The sequence below is a fragment of the Sparus aurata genome, chromosome 2, assembly GCF_900880675.1.
Source record: "Sparus aurata chromosome 2, fSpaAur1.1, whole genome shotgun sequence".
Lineage (NCBI taxonomy): Eukaryota > Metazoa > Chordata > Actinopteri > Spariformes > Sparidae > Sparus > Sparus aurata.
In genome coordinates, this window is record NC_044188.1 from 35,032,382 (window position 1) to 35,053,269 (window position 20,888).

The 20,888-nt window shown below is 45.8% G+C and overlaps 1 protein-coding gene across 10 annotated transcripts in view; it reads left to right on the plus strand.

Annotated features, from left to right (window-relative positions):
- sez6b (seizure related 6 homolog b) overlaps positions 1-20,888 on the plus strand; it is a 437,962-nt gene that overhangs the window by 321,421 nt on the left and 95,653 nt on the right. For all 10 annotated transcript variants that reach the window (XR_003981115.1, XR_003981113.1, XR_003981114.1 and 7 more), the window contains one exon: positions 33-227. Coding sequence is in view for 7 of the 10 variants with exons in the window: in XM_030393151.1 (XP_030249011.1) it covers positions 33-227 (195 nt within the window). In the remaining 3 variants the exon portion in view is untranslated. The remainder of the gene's footprint in view (positions 1-32; positions 228-20,888) is intronic.

Consider the following 20,888-nt stretch of genomic DNA (forward strand, 5'->3'; position numbering starts at 1 on the left):
TGTTTTGCTGTCTTTCTTACTGCCTCTTGCAGAAGTAGCTCGTAACGACACCTGCCCTGAGCTCCCAGAGATCTCTAATGGCTGGAAGAGTACGTCTCACCCTGAGCTGGTTCAGGGCACTGTGGTGACTTACCAGTGCTACCCTGGCTATCAGGTGGTGGGGGCAGAGCTGCTCACGTGCCAGTGGGACCTCACCTGGAGTGGTGACCTACCAAGCTGTGAGAGAGGCAAGTACAAAGATATTGCAATTGCTACTGCATTACCCAGTTGAGGTGGGAAAGATGATAGATACAAGCTTAGTGCCAGAAAGTGTCTACATAAATGTTAGCACCATGTGGGAAATAATATTGGGAGAATATTTCATATAAATCCAATCTAAAAATTTAAATTCAGTTTAAATTTTATTTTAACCTTTTTGTTAACCCTTTCAGTATGGAAGCGAATTTGTACCATAATTCAAATTAAAATGCATTTACAGAAATGCTTTTTCATTTTAAGAATGTAGCTGCATTTTTTTGACTCATAAATAAAATGAGTAATAAATCATCCAAATTGCTTTTTCATTTTCTTCTTCAAGACTGCTCATTTTGTAACTTAATTCAAATGATAAAGAAAAGGACATTTAAGATTTAATATTCAAAAGATGGCCCAGCAAATAGGTACCAAAATTCAATTTGAAATGTCAAATTTGAAAATTAAAATGCATTAGCAGAAATGCTTTTTCATTTCAAAGTCAGAGATGCATTTTTTGACTCATAAATAAAATTAGTAATAAATCATCCAAATTGCATTTTCATTTTCTTCTTCAAGACTGCTTATTATGTAACTTAATTCAAATGATAAGGAAAAGGACATTTAAGATACAATTTTCAAAAGATGGCCCAGCAAATAGGTACCAAAATTCAATTTGAAATGTCAAATTTGAAAATTTAAATGCATTAGCCGAAATGCTTTCTCATTTCAAAGTCAGAGCTGCATTTTTGACTCATAAATAAAATTAGTAATAAATCATCCAGATTGCATTTTCATTTTCTTCTTCAAAACTGCTCATTTTGTTACACAAAGACAAAGAAAACTGCTTTTTCGTTTTGAAGCCCTCCCCCCGCAAAAAAAGGTCCAAAATTCAATTTGAATTCGCAATCCCAAGCGGCGCAGGAGAGTGACGTCAGCGGCCTCTCTTCTTCTTCAGCCCCCAGTCTGACCGACCGTGCTACGCATCTACGTTAGGGGGCGGCGGTGTGCTTATTCGACACTGGAGCAAGAGAAGGGACATGGGGAGAGTGTGAAGGCTGTGTTGGTAGCATAGACTGTGGTACATGTTTTCAGAAACAGCGGGGAAATCACCACCATGTCCAGTTCTGTACTGCGGTCAAGCCAGCCATGGTTCGCGTTTGCTTGGTTAAATCAGCCGCACATTTTTTTTCCAGTGCGAAATTCTCTAACATTTATGGTGATCATAATGAAGCCGCTCTGAAGAGCTGCTGGCAGTGACGGTGGGTCAGACTGCAGACTCACAGTCAGACCCATGAAACACACACGGTACTTTACAGTCAGTATTCCCGGTAATAAACTGAAGGTTATCAGCTGGACCGTACGTCGACGTCGCCCCCATATTGGATGTGGCAGCTCAGCCCCGTGAACTAATACAAGTCAATGGAGTGAACTTTATAAAGCTCCCTCTACAAAGTGCTATAATGTCTCTCTCTCTCCCACACCCCACGCACCTGCAGCGGGTCACAAAATCACCGGCCGCTTTATAGCCTGGAGCCCCGCCTTTCCGAAACCCCGCTGTTCCGAACATAGACTTCAATTCATCGTAATGGCGGGGTTTCCCTTTTTTTCAAAGACCCCGCTATTCCGAAAAGTCTATTGGGGAAACCCCTCCATTCCGAAAACCCCCCATTCCGAACGGACACAATCAGAAAGGAAACGGAGGCTGCACATTTATCCTTTTTTATTTTGTGGGTTAAAACGGATCATGTGGCTGATTAACCGCAAAACAAGCCTACTTCATCTTATTGACATAACGCTCATTATGCTTCAGCTGGACAAATGGCTGTGTTGAATTGAAATTATTTTATCATGCTAAATATCCGAAATTGTATGAAAATTGCTCCAATGCATTATACCGATCTTCGGACATATTCAGACACAGCCTGATATGGGTTCTGAGCAAAGGAATGTCTGTTTTCTCCCCCGGTCTGTTGTCAGCAGGAGCGGGGGCTGCAGGCTCGCGCCTGGGTGAAGTGGGCTCAAGCCAGAGTTCAGCCGAGAGAGAAAAATTGTGTATTTCTTTTGCTCTGTGGGAGATCTCCCACAACAGAGTGGATGAGAAACCAAGGGGGACAGATCTGCCCAGCAAACATCAGAACGCAGAGTGCAGCCTTTGTCTGTCACCTGGTTCAGCACCCTGGACAGCTGCCTGCGTAACTAGATGTGGGAATTTGATGCATTTGAAGCCGCGACATTTGGTCAGAAACGTCATATATAATAACATTGTTTCGAGTCGTAAACAGTTCTGTAAGTGGAAGAAATAACAATCAATTAGGCTATTAGTGTTAATCCTTCCTCATATAAAGTTGCGTTACGTTGCACAGCTGGAGACCGCTAACAAAGTTAGAGACAAGAGAGACAATGTATGACATCCCGCGAAATGATGTGCGGTCAATATGACCGCTTATGGCTGAAATAGGTAAAACAAATCACATTTTCTTTTCCTTTTGTGTAATTTATATAAAAAACTATTCTCAATTAAAATACAGACACTTTTAGAAAATGGTTAGAAGTCTGTAATGTTTGCATTTTCTTCACATCGCAGATTGATAACTTAATTGTGATAATGTTCAAAGTTATTATTATTATTATTTCACATAAACACACACACAGCAAGTATAATGGTACTGTGCTAGGTATTTTCGTGGTTCTTGGTGCTTGGAGCAATGTTGTTGTTGTGGCATTCATGCCAATAAAGCGAATTTGAAATGAATTGAATTAATAAACCTTTATATTCTTGCCTATAGACTGATAAGTGTTGTGTTTACAAATGAGCAATACATCCAGATTTCTTGAGATTTGTATTGTCAATGGGAATTAAAATTTAAATGTCAGGCGATGTTTTCTTCATGGAAATTATTTTTCGGGCAAACAATTATATGAGAGAGAGGGAGCGCGGACGGGGGATCCGTTGTGTGACAGCGGAGCGGAGGGTCAGCAGCTGGATTTTGCACGCACGATCAGTAGTATTAGTAGGTGTTTAAGGTTTATTACGTTTGCGGACATTATTACATTCAATGTAATAATGTAACAGCCTTTGCGTGCGCACAGTTTGCGTGTGTAGGCCCGTGGTCATGATAATCCGTCTATGGCTATAAGAGATGGATACACAATCAATTTCATGTAGTTTTTATTGAATCAAAAATACATAGGTAGCCTATGTCTTCTCCTCTGCTTTTTTTTTTTTTTTTTTCCAAAGACAAACTGAGCAGCACTGCTCAATCCACTCAATCCGCTCCAGCTCCACCCACCCGGCGCTCCTCCGAGTGCCGACAGGACTGCCAGCTCTGCGGCGCCCCGGAGCGTGGCTTCCCCGTGAACACCCCCTCCTACTCTGACTTTGTCCGTGTTACAATAAACACTCCATGCATCCAGCTACAGCCTCCTGTCCGCTTCTGGGTCTCACCTTTGCTAAAGACACCTAACATTAACAGATCAAAACAGAGTAAACGGCAGCTATCCGACATCAGATCCACGCTCCTGCCTGCCCCAGCCAGCCCCCACACACCGGCCTGTCGCCTGCGCAGCCGCGCGGGAGGGGACAGGAGAGACCCCGGCGCTGCTGCAGAGGAGCCGTGGACTGCGATGACTCTGAGCAGCATGTGAATTACAATATAATCTATTTCTCGCCTTTCCCCCGATGATCTGAATAAGTCGCTAAATTTGTCGCTAGTCGCTTTTTCGAAATAATGTCGTTTAGAGGGTCTGAAAAGTCGCTAGGTCTAGCGAGACAGTCGCCATGTTGGCAACACTGATGAAGCGAGGCCGCTGACGTCACTCTCCTGCGCCGCTTGGGATTGCGAATTCAAATTGAATTTTGGACCTTTTTTTGCGGGGGGAGGGCTTCAAAACGAAAAAGCAGTTTTCTTTGTCTTTGTGTAACAAAATTAGCAGTCTTGAAGAAGAAAATGAAAATGCAATCTGGATGATTTATTACTAATTTTATTTATGAGTCAAAAATGCAGCTCTGACTTTGAAATGAGAAAGCATTTCGGCTAATGCATTTTAATTTTCAAATTTGACATTTCAAATTGAATTTTGGTACCTATTTGCTGGGCCATCTTTTGAAAATTATATCTTAAATGTCCTTTTCCTTATCATTTGAATTAAGTTACATAATAAGCAGTCTTGAAGAAGAAAATGAAAATGCAATTTGGATGATTTATTACTAATTTTATTTATGAGTCAAAAAATGTAGCTTTGACTTTGAAATGAAAAAGCATTTCTGCTAATGCATTTTAATTTTCAAATTTGACATTTCAAATTGAATTTTGGTACCTATTTGCTGGGCCATCTTTTGAATATTAAATCTTAAATGTCCTTTTCTTTATCATTTGAATTAAGTTACAAAATGAGCAGTCTTGAAGAAGAAAATGAAAATGCAATTTGGATGATTTATTAATAATTTTATTTATGAGTCAAAAAATGCAGCTACATTCTTAAAATGAAAAAGCATTTCTGTAAATGCATTTTAATTTGAATTATGGTACAAATTAGCTTCCATATTTCAGGACATGTCAGTTAGCCTCAACATGAAACAATTTCACAACACCATTATATTGGCCAAAATAATTCACAAATACAACATTAAAGATGCAGTCTCAGTCTCATCTGTGATCTCCGTTGACAGAGAGGGCTTGCTAGCTGGTGACTGCATGTTCTTATTTTTTCTGTGAAATGGCTAATGGGAACCAGCATTAAGGTGGATTACTGTCGAACACTGCGACAAAGCGAGAATGGAAATAATTGAAATTGCTTAAAAGGATTATTTACATATTATCATATGTGTTTTATTAACACAATATCAATATTTAACTTATAAATATGATTAAATCACAATTATTGTCAATATCAGTATATCTTGATGGCCTTACTTGACACTGACCTAAGATTCCAAGTGTTCTTTAAATAATCAGACATGGAGAAGATGCTCATTAGGTCTGTCACCTTACAAGTAATTATATCAATTCAGAGTTGCCTGATCTCAATCAAGTAGTTTTAAAGGTAAAAAGTAGAATGGGACTATGTAGAGTGTATACCTCCCCTGTGGCCCAACAGTCCCCTTTAATTCAATCAAGCCTAATCCAATATCAAACTAGATAGGCCTATAAAACCATCATTTAAATTGCCATCTGTGACCACAAGCCATGACAAGGCCCACATTGTGAGGTGTTAAATTACACTACCCTTTAATACTGAAACCCACGAAAAGACCACAGATTATTTATGACAATACATGTGACAGTGAATGATGGACTGAAACAAGACATCATCAAAACAACATCTTTTTAAAAAAAAATAAAAGCAGAAAATGTATTAACTTGTCAATTAAAATGGTAAAAACAGAATGTGTTGGGCCTTGTGCCCTCATGCACATGTCTCAGACAAAGAGACCAAGAGAGGCTTGTAGTTGAAGCCAGCAGCCTAACTACCAGGACCTCAGCCACGAGGAGCTGCGGGACAAAGAACAGGGCAAAAGGGCCCACAAGGTGTGAAAGCTGCGTCACAAGTTGACCTACCCGAGGACGCATGTGACCTGCAGACGGGATGGCTGCATAGCGCGGTTGCTCTTGCCCTTTCCCCCAACTTTTACATATTATCCATCCACCTCGCATTGTTTAACTTGAAGGCACTTTCTCCCTAGTCTCATAGAATCCCGTGTATACCATGGCTGAAGGTTTGAGAAGCAAAGCCAGGTCTGACTCTCTGAAAGATAACGAAAAGCTTGAGTCATTTAAGCTAGCTGTATCATCCATACTAGCTACAGCGATGAAAGAGCAGCAAATCTTCATTGAGAAACAGTTTGCGAAGTTTGAAGAACGTCTGGACAACATTAAAACGGAGGTAACAAAGAACTCGAATGAAATTAAGAAGCTGAAACGGATCACAAGGGGCTTTCCACCCAGCTGGCTAAATCCGAGCAGTCTCTCCATACAACATGCTGCAAACTCGAAGCAAACACTGCGGAACTAGAGGACAGGTCCCGCAGGGATAATGTTCACATTATCAACCTGCCGGCAAAAGTTGAGAACGGCAACGCAGCGGACTATGTTTCATCCTCGCTCACTAAATGGTTTCCCACTTTTGCCAGTGGAAAGATGGAGGTGATGCGGGCGCATTGTATAGGACCAGAGCATAACACCAGATCCCGCACCTTGATCTGCAAGATGCTACGTTACACAGACCGGGACCGCATCTTGAGGGCAGCCAGGGGCTCTCGGATTGAAGTAAATGGCAGAGAGGTCCGCGTCGCCGCGAACTACAGCAACTACACCATCAAACGGCGCCGCTCATTTTCCCAGCAATGGAGACAGCGAGGAAATTTAAGGTTATTTACATAACCCCGGTTCTCTGAGTAATATGAGTGAGATGTCTCACTATGGGATGCACGCCCCTGCTGCAGCCCTCAGAAGCATTAATCTCATTACGCCAATCCTGATTGGCTGGTGAAACGTGTCCGTCCGCCTCAGGTAGTCCCGTCTACCTTAAGTAGCGCAGGCGGACGAGAGCACGCCATTCAAGATAAGCACCTCTTCTCACTCGCCCAAGCAAGAAGGGTTGTCTGGTGAGACATCTCACTCATATTACTCAGAGAACCGGGGTTATGTAAATAACCTTAAGTTCTCTTTCATAATATTTCGCTCGATGTCTCACTATGGGATGTGGTAGCTCCCGTATTGCCAGACAAGCTTATCTCGCGTCCACCAACCTACAGGGAAAAAATTACTCTGTTTCTATCTGGACTGCAAAACCGCGCGTGCCACGCACGGGGCGGAGACGTCCAGCATATAGAAACGGACAAAAGTGAGAGGCGAGGACCAACTCGCCGCAGCACAGATGTCCTGAACAGAGACTCCCCTGAATAAGGCCCAGGATACGGCCAAACCCCGAGTCGAGTGCGCTCGCAGGCCCACAGGTGGCTGCAAACCCTGACTCGTATAAGCCAAAGCAATCGCCTCCACTACCCAGTGGGATAAGCGCTGCTTTGTGATAGGTTTCCCCTTATGAGGATTAGCCCAGGAGACGAACAGCTGATCGCTCCTCCTGAAACCATTCGTTCTGTCCATATAAGTGCGCACCGCACGTACTGGACACAACGCATGCGACCGCTGCTCCCCTGGTGAAGCAGCAAAAGCCACAAGATCAATAGGAGAACATGAGCCCACTACCTTAGGCACAAAAGCCGGGTTGGGCTTCAAAATCATCCTTACATCCCCGGGGAAGAGCTGAGCGCATGAAGGATGAACCGAAAGCGCGTGGATGTCACTAACCCGAAGCCAGAGCCAGTAACAACACTGTTTTGAGAGACAAGTGTTTCAAGTCTACTCCCTCCAGTGGCTCAAAGGGAGGGCCTTTAAGCCCCTCCAGAACCACAGCCAGATCCCATGGTGGTACCAGTGGTCTGGACACGGGGAGAAGCCTGCGTGCTCCCTTCATGAAACGGCAAACCAGCGGGTGCTGGCTCGCAGTTTGCTTTCCAAACCCCACATGACAGGCGGCAATTGCTGCCAAGTACACTTTAACTGTGGAGAAGGCTTTACGTTTGTCAATCAGATCCTGCAAGAATGACAAAATCACTCCTACTGGACACTGAAAGGGAATGTGGCCGTTTCTGTGACACCACCCCTCAAACACTCTCCACTTACAGTCATACAGAGACCTAGTGGAGGAGGCTCGAGCACTTTGTATGGTGGAAATCACACGCTGTGAGAGTCCCACAGCTGACAGGTTGAGCCACTCAGGGGCCAAGCCCACAACGCCATGCGTTCTGGGTGCGGGTGGAAAAACGTCCCTCCCCCCTGTGATAGCAGGTCCCGCCGCAGCGGGAGCTGCCAGGGCTGAGCGCACAGGAGCCGATATATCTCCGCCAGCCAGTGCATAGCGGGCCAATGCGGAGCTATCAGAATCAGAGCGTGGCCGTGTTCCCTCACTCTGGACAGAGTTGGGGGTATCAGGGCCAGGGGAGGGAATGCGTAAAGAAGCTCGTGCGGCCAGGCATGCGCTAGTGCGTCTACGCCGAGGGGAGCATCCATGCTGCGCAGAGAGTAAAACAGCGCGCACTGTGCGTTTTCTCTCGACGCGAACAGATCCACTGCGGCCCGACCGTAACGGGCCCATATCTGTTCCACAATCTCCGAGTGTAGGGTCCATTCCCCGTATACTGGCGCCCCCCTGGACAACAGGTCCGCGCCTGTGTTCAGGGCTCCTGGGACGTTCGTCGCTCTCAGGGAGAGAAGACGACCGCAGCTCCACAGGATCAGTTTGCGTGCCAGCATGTGCAACTGACGGGAGCGTAATCCCCCTTGACGGTTGATATACGCCACCGTCGTTGTGTTGTCCGTCCTCACCAGGACATGATGGCCCATGAGAGACGGGAGGAAATGCTTCAGGGAGAGGAACACCGCTGACAGCTCCAGAAAATTTATGTGAGACCGCTGGAGGTCCACACTCCAGTAGCCCCTCACAGACCGGCCCTCGTGAATTCCGCCCCAGCCCGTCAGGCTGGCGTCCGTAGTGACCACCTTCCTGGACAGGACGGAGCCCATGGGCACCCCGTGTGTCAGAAATGACGGGACTCGCCAGTGGCGTAGCGCCCTGGCGCAGCCCGGTGTGACCAGCACTCTCTGTGTGCCATGACGCACGGGATCCAGCCCGCATGAGGCCACCCAAAGCTGGAATTCCCTCATGTGGAGCCGGCCGAGATGGACTACGAGGATGGCAGACGCCATCAGCCCGAGTAACCGAAGACACAATCTGAATTGAACAGACTTGCCTGGTTGAAAAAGCGCGAGACATGCCCTGAAAGTTTTCACTCGTTCCGCCGAGAGGCGCGCTGTGAAAGTCACCGAGTCCAGGGATAATCCCAGAAAGATTATACCCTGCGCCGGAGACAGCATGCTCTTCTCCGCGTTTATCACGAAACCTAGATCGAATAGGTGTCGCATGAGAATACGCGTGTGCGCTCTGGCCTCCCGCTCCGACTGTGCCAGCAGCAGCCAGTCGTCCAGATATGTGGCCAAGCGGATGCCCCGCCGTCTCAGCGGGGCTATTGCCGCTTCCGTGCACCGCACAAACACCCTCGGGCTCAGAGACAGGCCGAAAGGGAGCATGCGGTACTCGTAACAAATTCCCTGGAAAGCGAATCTCAGATACTTTCTGTGGGGAGGATATATCGGGATGTGGAAATACGCGTCTTTCAGATCGACAGAAGTAAACCAGTCGTTCTGTCGCACAAGGCGCAGCAGCGATGCGTGCGTAAGCATCCTGAACTTGTATTTCCTGAGATATTTGTTCAGAGCACGTAGATCCAGGATAGGGCGAATACCGCTCCCTCCCCGTTTGGGAACCAGAAAATACCTGGAGTAAAAACCGCTCTGACACTGTGCGGGAGGGACGACACAAATTGCTCCTTTGTTTAACAGTGAGAGAATTTTCTCCTGTAAAACGCGAGCTGACTCTCCCTGAGCCTGGGAGTGTATTATACCGGCGAATCGCGGAGGAACAGCGGCAAACTGCAGCCTGTATCCTCTCGAGATCGTCCGTAACACCCAGGGTGGAGCTGCGAGCGCAGCCCATCTCTCCCGTCTGAGGGAGAGAGTGGACACACACTGCAGCTCCTCCACCGTGAGAGGCCCCAGCCGCGGTGCGGTGGCGCCCTCTCCTGGCGGAGCAGTGAAAACCCCCCCGGGTGGTGCGTTGCATTCCCGCCCCAGAGGACAGCGCGGCGGCGGGGACTTCACCGCCCCCGACCCGGGGAAGGCCGCGACCTTCCGCCGAGGGGGGACAGCGCGTGTCGCCACCGCGCTGCTTATTTTGATCGTTTTGGCTTTTTTTATTAGCTGCGCCCTCGGCACTCGGCCTGGATGCGGCAGCGGGACACAGTTTATTTTCTTTATGAAAACATGTGTGTGTGTGCGTGCTTGTGGACATGAGAGAGGGGCAACCGCTGAACCCTCTGCTGTCAAATGTCCGTCTCTTCCGGCTTGCTCTGGCACGGTCCGCGGCAGCTGGGAGATGGGGGCGTGGGGGGCCCTCAGGTGCACGCTTGAAAGCCGAACAGGTGGAGCTGGAGAACGGGGAACTTCCAGCTGCATCACCAATAGCGAGAGGCGCGGTCAGGCGGCTCTCTTCTTCTTCCTGGCCTGGGCAGCTTGCGCGGGCTGTGCCGGCGGAGCTGCAGCCGAGGCCGAGGGCTTCTTAGACCAGCCGACCCGTCCGGGCAGGGGAGGTGGGGCGGGCTGAGGCTTCGGCAGTTTAGGTGTCTTAAACTGCAAGGCTTGAGAAGCGGCCTGCGCGAAGGTTTTTCGCTCTGCAGGCGGAGAAGGAGCTGGGGGCTTCTGAGGGAGACAGAGCTGGAGAGCCTCGTCTTCCTTCTTTTTGGCTTCACACCACCGTTGCATCGAGGCCAACGCGGAACCAAAAATTCCCTCCGGGATGATGGGCATATCCAGGACATCGTCCTTCTCTCTGTCTGACAGGTTGGCGAGGTTGAGCTACCGCGCTCGTTCCTGCAGAACCATAGTCCCCAGCGCTCTTCCTGTGGCCTGGACCGCGCAGCGTTGGACACGGAGACACAGGTCGTTGATGACCGGTATCTCCTCCCACGTGGCTGGGTCCTGAGTTTGCTCAAAATCCTCACATAACTCCGCCTGGTACGCCGTGAGCAGGGAGAGGACATTGAGCACTCTGGCCGAAAGCGCCGCCGCTTTGTACGCCTTTTCAGTCAAAGCTGACTGAAAACGGTCGGACTTGGATGGCAGGCTGGGGCTCCGGGAGGACACCGCTGACAGCCGCGGGTGAAGGTGCGCTGCAACGAGTGGCTCCATCGGAGGCATGCGGAGCAGACCCAGGCTCTCCATCGCTTCACAGTCGAGGGACGAGGCTCCGGGAATCGGACTCCTGCTGCTGTAAGGGCGGTCTCGCCATGAGCGCGCTACCTCATCAAGCAGCTCCGGGAAGACGGGGAGAAGTTGCTTCGTCGCACTCTTGGCCAAGGGCAATTTCTTCCCCTCGTAGCGGGATCTGGTGGTCTCAGCTACGACAGCGGGCCAGGGGATGGCCAGCCGGGCAGCGGCGCGTTTGCACACGTCGAGCATGTCCGAGCTGTGGATGGGAGAAGCTGGTGTGCTACTCTCATCTTCATCCCGAGAGGCGGCGGAGGCCGCGGGCTGCGCAGCCCGGGCCGGAGTGATGAATATGTCGTCCTCTTCTTCATCCTCTGATATGAGGAGTTCCGAGGCACAATCATCATCGTCCCCATAGTCCAGTTCCAGGACGTCTTCCTCCAGCGGGGGATCCGCGGCTAGGTCGAGCTGGGAGCCCCAGCTGGCGCTAGCCTCCGGCATCGCCACCGCAACGACCCTCGTCTCCTCTCCGGCTTCGACGGCGGCGCCGTCGGAAGGGAGATATGGGTCATGTCCAGACAAGCTAGCCTGGCGGGCTAGCCGTCTGCGGAGACTCTTGATAGTGAACACCGCACAGTGTTGACAAGAGCCGGGGACATCGATAGCCAGCCGGGCGTGTTCCAGCCCCAGGCAGCTCGAGTAGACCTGGTGTGGATCCTTGCTCGATATCTTATTCCCGCAACGACAGAGCCGGGCTCCAGAGTCTCCGTGCCCTCTGGCGTGAGGGGTTCTAGCCTCCATTCCTCGCAAGCTGGAGTGCAGGCAGGGAATATCGGCAGTTAGCTGGTGTGCTAACTGTGAAGAAGTCGAGAGATTAGCTGGTGTGCTAATTCTCGGTGCTCGAACTGCCGTGGTGGGGCGTCGAGGACAGTGCTAACCAAGCCGTGGAGAGCTAGGAAGCACTTGGCCCGATCTGGTGTGACCGACGAAGCAAAAAGAAAATATCCAAAGCTAGTAGCGTCCAGCGACGGAAGCTGAATAAGATCCGTCTGTGGACAGTTTAGCTAGCTAGCCCTGGACGCGAGATATGCTCCGAGTGAGAAGAGGTGTTTGAATGGCGTGCTCTCGTCCGCCTGCGCTACTTAAGGTAGACGGGACTACCTGAGGCGGACGGACACGTTTCACCAGCCAATCAGGATTGGCGTAATGAGATTAATGCTTCTGAGGGCTGCAGCAGGGGCGTGCATCCCCTAGTGAGACATCGAGCGAAATATTATGAAAGAGAACTCGGTTTCATTCCGTTCCTGATTTATCCCGCTAAACTAAAGCTATCCCGCGGGTCAGAAGTGCACCTCTTTGAGACCCAAGCAGAGGCTGAGGATTTCCTTGGTGCTCAGTCCCGGCCGGCGGACTAACAAAGGACTCTTATGTCTGGTGTACTGATCTACTAACATGGGATCTCTAGACAAGTAAAGTATTATCCCATATAATAATAATAATAATCTATCTATAAAAGCACGGAATCTCTGTCTGTCTGTCTGTGTGTGTATGTGTGTGTTCCTCAAATATCTCTGCGGATCAGGATCAGACTGACGTGAGAGTTTCAACATGGCTGCTGCGTGGTTCAAGGGTGTGCTATTTCGCATTTGTTTGGACTGCAATGATACCGTTAATAAATTATTTAATAGATGCTTTACAAATTCCACGAGCATTGTCCACCGGAGCCACTACAGTCACGTGCGCACCAGAGCCAATCACTGCACACCGTGGCCACGCACGCACCAGAGCCAAACACTGCAGAGCCCACCGCAAGAAACAAGCAGATTTATACCTGCAGCGGCGCGAGCTGGACCGGGATTTTGCCGGCGGTTCGGTCCCGTTCTGTTCTGTTCTGTGCATCTAAACTGACTGTTGTGGATTAATGAGATTAAACGAGTCCGGACCCAGTCTGTTCGGGTCTGAGGAGATCCGGAAACGCGCGGACAACAAAGTGGAATCAGAATCTGTGGATGTTCGTGTGAAGCTAGCTGCTAGCTACACGGCCCACCTCCCGAGGCGACGGACCGGCATGTCCAAAACCGGACCTAGGATAAATAATGTCCGCCACGCTTTTTCGCGAATATCGCCGTCACGTTTGCTTTGAGTCTGGTGCAGGAAGAAACGGTAAAAACGGGCTTTTGTCACGAAAGTGTCCAAGCAGCAAGTTTGGTTGTTGAGGAACAGGAAGTTGTGGGAGGGACCTAGGCGGATGATTGACATGCAACGACGGTCGGTGTGTGTGAGAGTTGAGAGATTTGTGACATTTAGCGTTAGAGATGCACCGATCAATAAAATAATAAATAATAATAATAATAATGGGAATAAATGAATAATAATAATAAAATGAATAATAATAATAAAATAATTTCCCAGTCTGAGATCATTAAAGTAATTCTATCTATCAGGATTTTTGGGGCCGATCACCGATCACCGATCACCAAAAGCAGTATCTGCCGATCCCGATATTGCCGATCACCGATCACAGCGTCAAATCCATAAATTCTTCTATATTGTTGTCTTGTGTAACTTTCATATATTTAATTAATGATTCTTCTTACACAACATTGACATTGTATTATTAAGTATAAAAATTAGGAGATGAGAAAGCATCATGAATTGACCACCGTTTTATTGCAGGCTGAGGCAATGTGCAATATTTCACACTCTAGAGACTCTTAGAGACAACTTGGACTCAGTTTACATAGAGTAACTGTAGCTTACTAGTGGGAATGCATGCAGTCAGGGTGGGAATTTTGTCATTTTAGGGGCAAGTCCATTTGGCCTTCACTTTTTTTTCAGGGGCACCAAGGCCTCATGACAGGGCACAAAGGCCACTGGGTAAAATGTGTTGATTTACCTTTCAGACTGATACCATAACATCCTAATTTATAATAAGACATGGATTGTGTATTAAAACGTTTTTTAATACCAAAATCAAGTTAAAGTTACATTAGAAAGTAGTTTTTGTTAAGTAGGGTTAGGGTGAGGTGAGTTTTGTGACACCACACTGAATATTAGTGTTATTGAATATTTCTCCCAATAGAAATTCCCCAAAATTATGGCAAAGCATATTTTTCCAAACAAAAAATTGTAGAATAACCAGCAGGAGACCACTGATGTGTGGAGTGATTTTGGTGGCACTACACTCTGAATAATAGTGAAGATATTGAATTTTTTGTAGTTTCTCTTTTCAGTGTTGCACTTTGTAGACGGTCCCTGCGCCCTTGTCTCACAGACGGCTGACCATACAGACCAGAGTTAATGTCCAGATGCTCGTTTTTATTAACATACGGTTGTTGCTCGTTGTCTTCCTTACTACGGTAGAAAAGAGCCATCGTTTGTGTTTTAACAAGGTTTCACTTATGAGTTAATGATCCGGGAAGTCCGAATCTGTGAATATATTTCCAACCGGACTAAATCCTACCACATAAGTCAGTTACGTATCATGTCAATACCGGCTGCGCTCGCTCGCTGTGCTTTAAGTTTCGTTCTTCTGTTTTGAGACGCTGCTGCTGTTTGAGAGGCTTTTACGTGAGATCATCGTGATGATAAGACTCTACCTGCGCGAACCGCGGACTCACTGAAGTTACTGTGAGTGACTACTGTGCACTCAGGTGGCTGTAATTAAAGGCAAGCCCGCTATGCTGACCGGGCCAGGGGCACAGAGGCCACTGTGGCCGTATGATGAGTTTTTTTTTTCACGGGGCATCAAGGCCAAAGTGCGGGGCAACGGCAGCCATGAAATTCCCTCCCTGCATGCAGTTAATGCACTGTCTTTATACTTAAACGTCATCTGATCGGCCTGATGTGATCTATTTTGAGAACTCCGATCAAAACCGATAGGGGCATTATCGGCCGATTGCGATCGGTTGCCGATCGATCGGTGCATCTCTATTTAGCGTGTTTGGAGTGTGTAGTTAGTGTGTTATGTAGTGTTTGGTGTAGTGTGTTTAGTGAGTAGTGGAGTCGTTTTTTTGTTTAATGAGTCAGAATAATGAGGAGAAGCTGAATGTGGAGCAGGCAGTGCAGCTATTTATTCAGCTGGAAGGAGCACAGGCAGACCTGAGCATTGCCTGCATTTAAATGTAAATAGTTACATATAACTTTGTACATTTTTTAATGTATGCACAAATTCAGTTAAACAACAATTTATATTTGCATTATAAGTAAAAAAAAAAAAAAAAAAAAAAAAAATGGTTTGTTAGACATATTTGTGGTTTTCACAGTAAAACAATCTAACTTTTTCTACTCGGATTTCATGTTTTTTTTTGTGATTTTAGATCCATTGTGTTAATACAGTATGTCAAAATAAAAAAAATAACTGTACAGTCACACATGTGAGGTTGTGCTGAAAATAATGACACCAAGTAAATAGCTTTTAAGATGAAATATAATGGCAAAATCAAAATTATAACTGCTGCGCAGCGATGGGTCTGGTCCGGGCTGTTTTTTGGCAAAATTAGGCAATTGTGAGCAACAAACAGGAGAATAGGAAGACAAGACAGTTGACAACAACGTTCACGTTGGACAACTTGAGGCTTGAACTCACAACTTCTGGAACCAAAGACTGTCATCTATCACTCTGAGCTAATTGGCAAGTGGCGTTATAACAGTGGCTTGACAAATAGATTAAGCCATTCACTGTTGTGCAGGCAGATTTGAAACCACTGTAAAAAATTCAGTTATCAAGACAAAAATCTGAAAATACACATATTGCAGCATGGAGATGTTGGTAATTTGTTTTTGATTAATTTGCTCCATAAGTGAATAACTAATGTTTAAAAATGCTGCTTGCATTGACTGCAATTATTCACATGAGAGCAGAATTCAAAATGTTCTCAAAAATTCAGTTTTTTAGGTAAAATTCTGATATTTGTCAAACATCATCTACCATGACTCTAAAAAATGTTTAATTTTTTCATGAACATTGAAAATGTATTTATCTATCTATTTATTTGCAGGTAGGCTATATGTTTACAGTAGTGTTCACAGTCAAACATTTTCATGCACTGTAGGCAAAAATTGTGGGAGGTCTTCATACGTTTTACAGTTTTAAAAAAAACAGAGTGATGGACTTCATAATTTTTAATAGGTTTAAATGTACAAAAGTTTCTTTAGTACTGGGGCTACAGTTTGGTGAAAGTGTGAAGTTCTAGCAGGTTGATTTGTTATGAATTTTCAAAGTTTTAACTTTAGACGCTTGCTGTAGCGCAGCCATCAGGACTATTGGCTTGGGTTTACAGCTGAAGTAATCTGGCATGAGACTGGACCTTTATGCAAAATTCGGTTAGCTTTCACCCATGGTCCAGTCCAAGCTATTTGTTTTTATTTAATCTAGAGGCTTGCTGTGATGCCACCATCAGGACACCAGACACCATTGTCTTGTGTTTCATATTGAGGACATCTGACATTTTGATCTGTCATCATCACCCTTGCTGGGTCTCGAACACACAACCCTTGACACCAGCTCCTAACTCGCTGAGCTAATTGACTGGAAGTGAGACCAGCTGTGTAGCTGCATTTGTCTACTCAGGGACTCACTGTCCAGACAGCTGTTGTCAAGGAAGATTTCAAAAATGATCAAAATTCTGTTACCTAAACAAAAATCTGATATTACATAAATTGCATCTTGACAGCATGGAAATGTTGGCGATTTGTTTTTAACTCTAAGTGCTTTGCTTCATAAGAGAAAATCTGATGTTTAAAATGCCAGTCTTACATTGACTCCAGTTGTTCCCATGAGAGCAGAATTCAAAATGTTCTCAAAAATTCAGTTTTTGAGATAAAATTCTTCATCAACCATGACTCCAAAATATTCTCAATTTTTTTTCAGGAAGATTGAAAATGTATTTAGCAAGAATTTGATAGTATATGTTTACAGTACTGTTTACGGTCAAACATTTTGATGCACTGTAGGCTTAATTTTTGATAAATCAAAAATCCGAGGAACAAGTTTTGTGGAGGGTGGTCTGAAGATGCTCTCTAGCAAGTTTGGTGAAAATTGAGCAAAAATTGTGGGAGGAGATAGGTTTTATAAGTTTTAAAGGTTTTGAAAAAAACTGAGTGATTGACCTCGTAATTTGTAATGAGTTTAAGTGGACTAAAGTTTCAGCAGTATTGGGGCTACAGTTTGGTGAAAGTTTCAAAACTGTAGCATGTAAATTTTTTAAATTTAAATGCTTATCCAGGCAGCTTAGCTGCCTGGACCCTAAATAGTCAAAAACAGCCAATTATACCTGGAATATCGGATTTCACAACAAACCTAAATATCCCTGACGTCCCACCTTCAAACACAGCCTCATTTGGCCATTCATGAAAAAGCTCCTTAACCTCCCACTTTTTTATAGGAATACACTTTTCTTACGGGCACTGCACTAGTAGATTTAATTTATTAAAGCACCTTTCAGGGTACCCAAGGACACTTAACAAAGTGGAACAAACATAAATGAAAACAAACAAAACAAATGGAGCGCCTGTCAGTCAGTACGGAGGGAACAGCCGCACAGACGTCAATACCGCCATCTGCACCGCAGGTAACAGCACCCTCCGTCTGGATGTGAACTTGCGTCTGGAGGCTCCGTGCACAAAGCGGGGGGCGATGCAGGAGACCCACAGATCCAGTCCCAGCGACGGAGACCTGGGCGAAGCAACCGCAGAAGTCCAGGAGCTCCCGCACTTAACACCCGCAGACCCCACCAGCAACGGCGGAGCAGCGACCATCCAACATCGCCGCGAGCCGAAGGAGACCACAGCAGCAGAGGAGAGTAACAATGGAGCCAGGTGGTGAATAACCCCAAGGTTGTGGTGGAGGGAGGACCAGCGGAGCAGCGATGGACAACCCACAGAACATCGAGTATGTCTGCTTATAAGTTAGCGTTGTTATGCTAACAGCTGATCGGTGAGGCTAACAGCTGATCAGCTGAGAAAGTGAGTCCATGGAGCCAGTTCTTCAGGTGGAGGCTTCGAAGGTAGTAGCACAGCCTCAGAGCTTGTAAAGACAACTTGGCTGTCTTCTTTTAACAGAAAAAAGCAGTTTTGTCACGGATCGAGAAGCGGCGATATTCATGCCAGCGTCCTGTCGCATCCGGGTTGCCACTAATCACTTGTAGAGTTCTTTGGCACAATTAGCAAGACTTTATGTGACCTGCAGGACTTTTCAGTTATTACTGCCGCTGACATGAACGCTGTCCTTGATCCCTTACTCGACAGATCCAGTGCTCCATCTCAACATATTCCTCCTTCTACAGTTGCCTTCCAAGATTTTGTTGATGATTTCAGTCTCACAGATCTATTTATTTTTTTTGTTGTTTTTTTTGTTTTGTTTTTTTTCCCTTTTGATCGCAGTGTAACTGTACTGTTTTCGGACTGCTGTACTTGCTTACATTTAAAAACAATAAAAAAGTTGTTCACAAAAAAAAAAAAACAGTTGACCTACCCCCAAGAGGTTCACCCGGTCCCTATTGGCTGTGAGCTTGGCTTGAGCTAACTTCAGTTCCCTCCTCACTGGACGAGAAAATACAGTTTTTGTTTTACTGTCGTTTTTGTTCAGACATTTGTCCTTATTGTTTGGATTCAGAAACACTGCACAACCCAGTCGTTTCCTCACCACCTGCAGAAGGAAGAAATAATCTTCAGAAGGAGCAAAAAAAAGGCCCCTCCATCGAATCGACATTAACGCTCTGAACACGCTGTGAACGCACTGTGGCACGCGCAACACATAAATAACACGCACTTTTGATAGCCCCGGTGATGGTGAACGTAACTCCCCATGCTATAAACAACTGCAACAGAACAATGCATAAAACAAATCTATAAATCATCAGAGCCAGCCGCTCCTTAATAAAAATGTGTCTTCCCTTTTTCTTTGGCGACATGGGGTTGTATATTTGGATCTCCACATTTCTGACTAATTTGTATGCAAGAACTAAAAATGTACAGTCCTCTCCGTAATAATGATTATGCTACACATAGCTAGCTGAAAAAAATGGTCTTAATGCCCCCATTAAGCGCTCAATGTGTCTTTATTGGCTTAAAAGACACATGATAGACGTGGCCTTCATATAAGAGGCACATTTTAAACACGCTGACAAACAACGCTTGTCGAACCGTTATTACTATACTTTAGCTGCGGCTACTTTCAACTCTAAAGCTGTGGCTACTTTCAGCTCTAAAGGCCACGGGGCCCTGGTGGTGTTGAGACACAGCCTATCCTTAACAATAATTGGAAGCTATGGAAGTGAGGACGGTCGAATTGCTCACATTAAAACGAATATAAATGGTCAGAAAGTTGCATTTCTATGTATATATGCCACTAATCACTTGTAGAGTTCTTTGGCACAATTAGCAAGACTTTATGTGATCTGCAGGACTTTTCAGTTATTATTGGCGCTGACATGAACGCTATCCTTGATCCCTTACTCGACAGATCCAGTGCACCATCTCAACATATTCCTCCTTCTACAGTCGCCTTCCAAGGTTTAGTTGATGATTTCAGTCTCACAGATCTATTTTCTTTTTTGTTATTGTTGTTTTTTTGTTTGTTTGTTTGTTTTTTCCCTTTTGATCGCAGTGTACCTGTACTGTTTTCGGACTGCTGTACTTGCCTACATTTAAAAACAATAAAAAAGTTGTTCGCAAAAACAAAAAACAGTTGACCTACCCCCCCAAGAGGTTTACCCGGTCCCTATTGGCTGTTAGCCCGGAAGCTCCGCCAGGATCACAATGACGTCACTCCCACCTTAAAAGGTCATGGATCATTCCTGCCCTTCGTATTTCCCTGGGAGCTTATGTCACTGCATGAAAAGTGGGATTTTCGTCAGTATGCGGCACTGTAGATTGACGTGGAATTTCAGGTTTGCAACTGCACGCGGCAATTTGCAGGCAACACCGAAAACTGACGTAAATTGTCGGAAATTGACGTGGGCCTTGCTTGGCAGTTGTCCCCCAATGACCCCCCTCCCCCTGATTCTAGGGGAGGCTTTAACATGTAAATGAAAATGCTGTGAGCTATACAAATGCAAATCAGGGTAGCAGGGGGAGTTTTACCCCAGGTGACCTTTTTCTAAAAGGTGTTAACTTCATTTCAAGAAAATCTCTGGTATGAATAGATGAGGCTCAGTATAGCCTAATTATAGACCCTTATATTTTAGCTTGAATTGATTTATTTAATGAAAGTATGCTAGATTGATTACTGTGTATGTCATTAGCAATGGCCAATGTTATGTAAAAAAAGATTATTTATTCTTTTCTCTCTCTCTCTCTTTCCTGGGAACAAGTTAAAGATAAAACGCCAGTTGTTAAGAAGTTAAAATTTGCATGAAATATTTTGAGATAACCAAGATATTAAAATGTAAAAAAAAAACAAGTATTTCTATAATTTCATGGGTTCTGAATGTTTTAAAAGCAGTTGAAAAGTAATTCTTATTGCGTGTGAGAGTTCATGACCTGTAAGAGTTTTTACACTTCCGGGTAGACCGGAGCGTGAGTGATGAGGAAGAAGGAGTGGAGAGTTAATGGTGTCGAGCAGTTAACAGGGGACTGTGTGTTTCGTCAGTGTCGTGTTTTATCACTAACAGACTGTGAACTGTTGTCAGACGACGTGTGAGTGTGAGTGTGTGATGTCCGGCCCCATCGCAGTCGCAGTGTTTGTGTTTTAATGGACACGTAGCAAGTTCGGCTAAGCTACCTAGCAGGAGCTAGGCTAGTGGCCCGGCCATTGTCGAGAGGACGTCT